Source organism: Quercus robur, chromosome 1 (genome assembly GCF_932294415.1).
Source record: "Quercus robur chromosome 1, dhQueRobu3.1, whole genome shotgun sequence".
NCBI lineage: Eukaryota > Viridiplantae > Streptophyta > Magnoliopsida > Fagales > Fagaceae > Quercus > Quercus robur.
This window is the reverse complement of record NC_065534.1, coordinates 22,759,595-22,768,813: the sequence shown is the minus strand read 5'-3', so window position 1 is coordinate 22,768,813 and position 9,219 is coordinate 22,759,595. Positions and strand designations below refer to the sequence as shown.

Sequence of the window (9,219 nt, the reverse complement as noted above, 5' to 3'; positions counted from 1 at the left end):
ATACTTTAGTCCCCGCTACATCAGGGGCAAACCCATCAAAATCACATTGAGATTGCGGCATTATATATGTGTAGACCTTTTACTGTAAGATCTCTAATGGTTCCTAAATTTCGTACAAAATGTAAGTTTGATAAAATCTATAATAGAGGAACCCACCAGCACTGCCTAACAGCCTAACATACCACAAACTACTGTAAAAAGAAGGCAAAGCCATATTGGAAAAGATAAATCAGGGAGGAAGAAATAATCATATTTTGTGTTGATCCATATACGAAAAGAATGTAAATTTTTATTTTCTTATATAACTACGGCTGTCTATAAAATACAGAAGATCCGGGCTTCAGAAAAATGAGCCTACCATCTTGAGCAAAAAAAAAGAAAAAGAAAAAGAATAAAATCGCATGAACAGAAGAACTGAGCTCGTAAACAACACCCAAGGCAACCCAAAAAATAAAAAAGAGAAAAAAAAAACATGTACAAAAGAAGAACAAAAAAAGAACATGGAAAGGCGGTGTTCGTCAAAGTTACTCCTTCCCATACTGAGCAAGATACGCCTTATCTGCATTGGTGAGACGAGACTGGAACTCAGCCCACTCATTTTTACACCTAGCTCTCACCTGCAACAGGAAACCACCAGGCAAGAATAATTAAAACCTGGTTGACAAACTTTTATTATTGGTTTCTCAAAATAATAATTAAAAAAAAGGTAAGAAAATCAAACCGGGTATTTAAAGGCAGTTTTAGCTAATAAAAACAAGAAGCTACAAGTAATGGACTAATGGGCTTTATATAAAGTACAATATTTAGTTCAAAACAATGCGGTACATAATAATGATAAATACACATACCCCTTCCCACGGAGCTTTCCCATCCTCGGACTGCCCCTGAAGTTAACAGATAATTTAAAGTATAAGAATATGATTCATAAGCTAAATTTAAAGCTCCCTCATGGAAAATTTTCCTCAGTCTATTATATTTGGCACCAAAAACATCAAACTGTCTTCCATATTTGTGCACAAACTTAAAAGCACATGCGTGCACTCACCCTCATTCTGGCACAGAGATAGAGAGAAGGAGAGAGAGCTTCTAAGAAGCATCATGCACACAACTAAACACAAATGAAAAAAATTCTAGCGAACTTATTGATGACTAACCTGGCTCCCTAGAGAAGGTATTACTTGATGAACAATCCACTGTGAATCAACCACACCAATTTTTTCATGTGCAGGCTGCAAATACAAAACATAACCGATTAGGATGCACCAAGAAAAGGTGTTCCTGATCTAACATAAGGAACTTCTATAAACCTACCTGACTGATTCCACATTGAACAAAAGACCACAATTTCATTTGAAAAATAAGAAGGACCCCTGCTTTACATGATCCACATTTTCCTTTCGATTGGTCACTTTACAGAATCCATAGATACTAGTCCAGTAGTCCTTACTGAATTATGTTTATAATGAAAAGACATAAAGTGCTAAGCACACATACTAACAGAAAGATTTTTAACGAGTCCCTAAATGATCTTTCCATTATAGGATTTAACTGTGTGTCATCCCATTTGATAAAACAGGCCATGCTTGTACTTTGATTGTTTAATTGTTTATACTGAATGCCATTGGTTTGGCATGCATCTTCATATTACTTAATATCCACACAAATGCGAGCCAACATGATCATTGCACCTAAACCTCATTGTCTTATATTATGGTGAAATTTTGAAATCCCCCAAGAAATTTATATATAAAATATGCTTTGAAATGCCAATGAGCTCTAGCTCAAATGGTGCCTCCTTCCCTTGTAAGAGCAAAATGAAGGGTGAGGGCGTGTGCTCAAGACATATTGGGTGCACATGTAATTACCAATAAAGAAAAAAAAATATTATGCTTTGAAATCCATAAAATTGCTTTTCAAGTGTTGATATAAGCATTTTCTTTTCCTTCGATCCTTTTTCTGATAGATAAATGGGAGAAGGGCAACAAAAAGTGATGATCATTACAAATGAGGAGAATTTAAAATCTGGTTCTGCAGTACTGTTACCAACAACCCTTTTCTTGGCTACCTGGCTTTCCTTAAAAATATGCAGGATAAAAAGAAGTAGTTGAAAGATAACAGGCCATCAATATAGCATCTGAATGGGCAGCAAATCCTACAGGGCACCAAAACCAAAAAAAAAAAAAAAAGGAAAGAAGGAAGAGCCACTGACCTCTACACATCTTCTGAGAGCAAAATCCAATCCCCATCCATGCACCAAATCATTCTACAAGCAGAAATTAGAGTGTTTCATTAAGGTAGATGAAACATTTGAAAGCACTCAGAAGAGAATATTATGTATGTAGTTGTTTAAGCACCCCCCCAAAAAAAAAAAAACTTAGCAACATAATTCTAGATACACAACATGCCTGAATCAAATGCCACACACATCGCCAAGCTTCTCGAGAAAATACTGGGGCCATAATTTCCACAAACCTGAAAGAATACAAGAAATAATAATCACAGAATTTAAAAAAAGAAAAAGAAAAAACAGATCTCCTTAGATTGTGTTTACTAAGACCTTTGCAAAAAAAAAAAAATGGCACAATGAATTGACATAACGAATTCTAGCAAAATATATTCTTCTTAAGACAACATTTGGGTGAAGGGAAAGAAGAAGAAGAGGAGGAAGTTCTAATGTGGAAGTAAGAAGAATATATTTTGAGGATTCTCTTCTCTATTTCTTCTCTTCTCTATTTTCCTTCCATTCTTCTCTATTTTGATATTTGGGATTCTAATGTGGAAGTAAGAATGGAAGGAAAAAAAAAATAGAGAAGAGAAGAACAAAAAAAGAGATAGATAAATAGCCGTTGTAATGCCTCATGCAGACTGTATATGCATCTGATTGATTTATAACAAGAACAAGAACAAGAATTAGAATGCAAAATCCTTAGTTTTGAGGATTCTCAATTTAGCTTAAAAGAATAAGAAAGAAAATAATTTTCAGAATCTACTACAAAGTAGAGTTAAGAAACAAGACAAAAAAAGAAAAAAAGAAAAAGTAAAATGCATTCTCATGCCTAACACCTGAAAAATGCACTCTCAGTAGTGACACTGAACAAGGGCTTAGACAGTGGTAATAACTATTTCAGACATCTTGATCAAACATCATCTATCATGAATCCCAAACAGAAAGATGATCCTCCATGCTAATGGCATCTTATCCAAGCATGATAGTTAATCTTGCATTATTATAAACCAAAATATTCAAAAGTTTCAAGCAAAGCTTCTGAAAACTTTGGAAAGATAAAGTGCTCATATGTGATACTTAACTAATCAAAATATCTTAATTAAAATATAAAATTATTTATATAAAACAGTCAAATTACACATAGATTGCTCAGAATTTTCTTTTGGTAAGCGTAAATTTGTCCAAGATGACAGCCAAAGTGCCAGGTAATAAATAGCATTCATAATTACAACCAATTCTACAAGCATTTGATACAAAGACTGGAAAATATTTCTTTGTATTGTGTTTATGGACATACTCAGAAAGAGAGAGAGAGAGAGAGAGAGAGAGCATACGCAGCACAAGGAGGCAAATGTGGGTCATTACACCAGCCTGGCTTCTCCTCTGTATCCCTATTCATTAATGCAGACAAGAAGAACTTTTAACTTCAATTTCCAATGCATAACAGCAATACCATTATAATAATGTCACTAGGGCGAGGGAGAGAGCTTACATGTGAACTTCTCTGTCACCTCTCCTCTTTGTCATTTCCCACGTTAGTCCATTATTGGGCTCAAGACCAGGTTGAGAGATTTCCAAACCATGTTTCTTAACCAACTCAATGTACCTGGTAGTAGCATCGAGGAAAACATAAATAAACATATAACATGTGGATTTGAACGAGAAAAAAACTGATAAATAAGAACTTACTTATCTCCATTGAAGTGTTCGACTCCAAGATCTTCATCCCATATAAAGATATATTCAAAAGCTGACACAACATTAGGATGCAAAAACCTTTTTGCATACCACCTGCAAAACATAAAAGAGTAAGATTATGAGAACAAACTATAGATTCAAACACCTGCACGGGCATAAGTCTCAGCTAATTATAAACTCTTCAAAAAAAATGCAGATAAATAGAACTCTAATTTGATGTTCAAGAGCTTGCTAGTCAAAGCTTACTGCAGGGTGTAAGGATTTATGAAGCTCTTATTCAATGTAGATAAAAAGGTAGGAAGTGAAAAAGTGACAAAAACTTACCATTTTGTTTGTTTCCTTACGCTTATGTGGATTGCACGTTTGGACCACTCAAATTGATCCCATTCACTTGTGTGACCATCATAATGAAAAAGCATAATCATGAAATCCTCAGAAAACTACAAGAAAGTTAAAAAAAAAAAAAAAAAAAAAAAAAAAACCCTCAGCAGTCAGAATCCTGAATATCAAAATAATCAAGTAAAAAAAAAAGAAAAGGGAAGGCTGCTTTTTTGACCTTTTTGATGGCTGCATTAATATTATTTCTCTGATCAATACCAACAGTGAAAGTTACCAAGTATTTTGGCTTTTTCTGCAGATCCTGCAGATTTCATAATTTATGAAATTCCCATAAACTAGGCAGTTGGTTCACATCACAGTCAATAAAAGCTCAAATGTAAAAATTTATGGCACTATGGGCTTCCTGCTCAAAAATATATACACACATGCAATTTTTGACAAGAAAGGTCCTTATCCCCCTTCCTCCCCCAAAACCTTCTTTTCCTATCTCTCTCCTTCAAAAGCACAACCTACCATCTAAATCCAATTCAGCATGCATGTGCAAAGGGCAATGCTATGACCTATTTAAAAGAGGAAATGTTTAAAAAACCAAAACAACTGACTTTATGGTGTGGACAAAAATATATTATTCTCTTTTATTTTGCATTGAATGTAATATATTACAAGTTAATTCTTTCCTTGTTAAGTAAGAAATTTATTTCATTTCCATCTAGGATGTAATTTGGGAGTCTAATTTAAGGCCTGATTTCTATCATGCTTGTTGCCGATGCCTAGGTTTTATATATTTTCTATTTTATCTACTTGATGCTGACTTCAAACAAGCCCTAGGTGCTAATTCCTAGGTCCAATACCTTTATCTTGTTCTTGTTTTGTAATCCAAATAAAACCACCCTCCTAGAGTTTATTTGTCCTGCATCACTTCACCAACACTAAGATTGGATCTTACAACCATTAACATCTAACAGTATATTAAAAAATGTTTTGGGCCACAATTGTACATACCTTGGTGACAAACCTAGAATGCTGCTATTACCTACTCTTAGAATATCATCATTCCATTTGGGCTTCTATAAATGATTACTTATTATTCTTACAGTCATTGAACATTATACCTCATTTGGATCACCCCATAATCTGCGTAGATAGAGATCAGATTCTGCTACAACAATTCCTGGAGGTAATGACTCCGCACCACGAGGATTTGTTGAAACATGTATCTGAGAGCAAACAAACAAACCACAAGCAAATTATCAGTTTAAATGAAAACAAGGCCATATAGATTTACTTTTGATTAGCCTAGCAAACCCAGCAACTGTGAAGGAATACATAGAAGTCAAGCCAATCTTGAACATGGGATTTATGCCCTTTTTCTTATATATATATTTAATTTACTTATATTGGTTGAATAAATCAAAAACAAAAATCGAAATTGTATCTTACACTTAGTAATTACTCTTTCATTCTTCTAATTTAAGAGGAAGTTTCGGTACTTAATGCAACAAGAACAACCAGACCAATCAGGAAATTACTGCTAGCCCAAAATACTATGATGATCTCACTATTCCTCTTTAATGTTCCTTCATTAAAGAGATGTCCATTTCAAAACTTTCATACCATCAGTACGCACCAACAAGAATTTTACGTTTAACTATCACCTAAACAATTTTAATGATCACGAAAGATCCTAAAAACTAGACAATTATCAGTTTCCACGAAACACGCAACTAAGTTGATCCTTCAGCTAGGGTACTAATTAACAAACATTACATCTCCAGAAAATTATCATTTTTTTTTTTTGCTTTCATCATATTACTTTCAGTGAATTTCTGTTACAACTATCAGTAAACTATTACTTGAACAACATATTCCTTAAATGAGAGACAAAAGCTGATCCTCAATTGGCGGCAATAAAATACATGCTGTAAAATACTCGACGAACCGCATTGAAAACAATATCAAACAACAAGAGGCAAACAAAAACCAACAATTTTGGAACCAAAATCCATACATTGAAAAAGCCGAAACCGCATATAAAAAAAAAATCACCTTAGGAACCGTGGTGGATCCGACATTTTCAAGCGATTCGGTTTTAGGGGATGTGGATGTGGATCCATGAATGTCAGTGATGGCTACATCAAGCGATGTTATAATGTTTGAAGGTATATTAATCTGCGAAAAATTCAAAATGAATCTATAAAATATATATATTAATGCAATTCAATAATAAGAAAGGAAAGAAATTGATTCACATACCTTGTTCAATGAAGCAGAAGGAATCGATATGCCTATAAAAAAACCAATGACGATTCCAATAATCGTCGTGACTATTTGCCTAGCTCTATCGTTTGGTTTCCTAAACAAAACAACGAAAACACTTTATTTATTTATTATATTTAATCCAAAATTTAAATCAAAATAGGAATTGAAGACGAAGAATAGGAGATCATACCTACGGTGTAAGTTGCCCATTGAATATATATATGTACTATGGAAACTGAAACTGTTTTTGAAAACTCAATAGGGACTTAGATCACATTCCAAATTTCGAATTGTGAAGAGCTGAAGCAAAATAATTACATTCTTTTCTTGGTTCGCAATTTATAACAGAATGAGCGGAACAGAAAAACGGAATGGGACCTGAGTGACAGTTTCGAATGTGGGATTTTTGGGAATTTGGAATTAATGCTGCACTACAATCACTCCCCCATTTCTAACCTACTCTCATTTTTATTGCACTGTTTCTCTGTCAGTTATATTGACTTGTAAAACCTGCAAATTTATAAATAATTAAATAAATAAAAGACTATTAGGATTTATTAGGAACAGAGAAAAAAAGAGGGATTTTGGTTTTGAAGCAAGAGAGACAGTGTGTTTTTTTTTTTTTTTTTAATATTAATTTTATTATTTAATTTGATAGAGATGATGTACAACAACTAATACATGTGATACTGAACATTATTGGTATATGCATTTAAAAATTGAAAATATGTGTTTGAAAATATATGTGAAAATATGTATAGATAAAAAAGCATATAGAAATATGTATAATATTGTTTAAAAACTGAAAACATGTGTTTGAATGGGTGTAACAAATAAGGCCTAAGTGATCGGTTGTTTGTTTTATTTCTATTGTGGGGAGAGAGAAACTGATCAAGGGGCTTTTATTGTTACCGAATTGCCCCGACTATTGGTTTGAATTTGCTCGGATGACAAAGTTGACAAGGCCTTTGCTCTTGCTCTTGTCACGCTTTTGACTTTGGGCTGCTGCGTACCCAACTCCAAACAAGAGACTTTGAGTAATTAATCCAACCCACTCCTTTTAATAGTATTACCCTAAGTCATATGTTCATTTTAATAATACTAATTCTAGTATCACATAAAAAAAATTATAATTTTTATTATAATTATTTTACGTGGCAGATTGTAATTGATTGTATGTTAGATTCAGAGGGACCTATAACTTTTTCTTTGCCACTGACAACTTGGCACATGAACAGTTGTAGCAAGAGTTGTGGTTATTATGTGGTCTTAGAATTTTTGTTTTAATAAAAAAGTATTTTTTTTTCCAATAGCTTATGTATGTATAATAGTTGTTTATAAAATATTGTAGGGACACGGTTTTAGTTGACCTGAACCTTGTTGGTCAAGTCTTGGCCCAAAAGGTCCCACACAATTAATTTTTTGTAAAGTATGGACTAAAGAACTTGGTTTCAGTTAACTTAAACGGTTTGTTGCATGGACTCAGAAGATACAGAAACAAGAACAAAAGGAGATAACAGTGAAGAGAGATCCTTCTCAAATGATCAGGTCTCAAACTTGATTAATGGGCACAGATTCATGTAAATAAAATTTCTCTACAATGTTCTCTCCTCTCTTTTTCTCCGTCTCCCGTCCCCCTCTCTTGGGGGACTTTTACATATTATATAGGTCCTCTCCTATCATCTGGGCTCTACACTTGTTGATCATCCAAACCCTCACTTGAGCACATGTCCCATCAGACACCCTTATCAATTCTTTGTGAGTTGCAGTGGCCAAGGTAGCACTGTTCAGAGGTCTTCTCTTCATTAATGCGGCTAGGAAAGTAGTTGTGATACATTTAATGTGGTGGTGGCAGCTTTTGCTGAGATATTTTGGGTCTCCTTCCTTTTTGCGTATTCGGGGAATGGACTACAGTGGATGGGACGCACCTTTGATCTGGATTTTGCAGTGTTTGAGGAGGAATTCCTCCTCGGACATATTCGTTTTACCCCAATGGGCCTAAATAAGGATTCTGGGCCACGATGTCTCCTCGGACGGACTGGTCCTCGGACAGGCCCAGGGCCCAGTCAACTTATTATTCTGGGCCGGTCCCTACAATAGCCCCTTAAAACTCCGGTTTTTGATCTCCTTTCGAGGAGAAAAACGGGGTTTTGACATTTACAAAGGATGGAATTAATGAGATCTTGGTTCGCGCGTGCGGGCAGATACTTTTAACGCGTTACAATTTACTAGGCGCAGCCATTTACTCTAGGTAGTTTTATATCTCCTTTATCCAACGGCGAGGCGTAGATCTGACGACCAGCATTTTTCCTTGAATTTTTGAGCGGGAGTGATTCTCTCTCTCCCTCTTGCTATATAAAGCACTAGAGAGGCTCACTTTTTCTTTTTTATCTACATATCAGAAGTCCAGAGAACTCCAGCGCCCAGAGATCTACGAACACTTCCATTCTTCAGATTTCCATAACCGTTTCCGCGAAGCGTCCTTCTTAGAAGAGATTTTCAAGCATCTTACTGGTCGTTTGTGAAGATACTCGTAAGTTCCGTTTGTTTCGTTGCTTCGAATTTCTCCTCAGATTTCACCTTTCTCCTCGGTTTTTATTTCCGCCCCTCCAGTTCAACTTAGATGGGTAGATTCAAGGACCTAGTAGACACTCCGGCCGCCATGGAGGCCTTTAGGGCAAAATACCACATCCCGC

The 9,219-nt window shown here is 35.0% G+C and overlaps 1 protein-coding gene across 1 annotated transcript; it reads right to left on the bottom strand.

The window, feature by feature from the left end:
• Window positions 1–269: 269 nt before the first annotated feature.
• On the bottom strand, window positions 270–7,031 carry LOC126725808 (uncharacterized). The gene is made up of 14 exons (XM_050430744.1): window positions 6,714–7,031; window positions 6,518–6,617; window positions 6,311–6,433; window positions 5,377–5,481; window positions 4,482–4,565; window positions 4,250–4,365; window positions 3,917–4,018; window positions 3,720–3,833; window positions 3,562–3,618; window positions 2,406–2,472; window positions 2,210–2,263; window positions 1,155–1,229; window positions 849–884; window positions 270–617 (listed from the first exon to the last, which is right to left on the bottom strand). The coding sequence occupies exons 1-14, from the start codon at window positions 6,731–6,733 to the stop codon at window positions 525–527; spliced, it is 1,146 nt and encodes a 381-aa protein (XP_050286701.1). The 5' UTR covers window positions 6,734–7,031; the 3' UTR covers window positions 270–524.
• Between the last annotated feature and the right edge of the window lie 2,188 nt (window positions 7,032–9,219).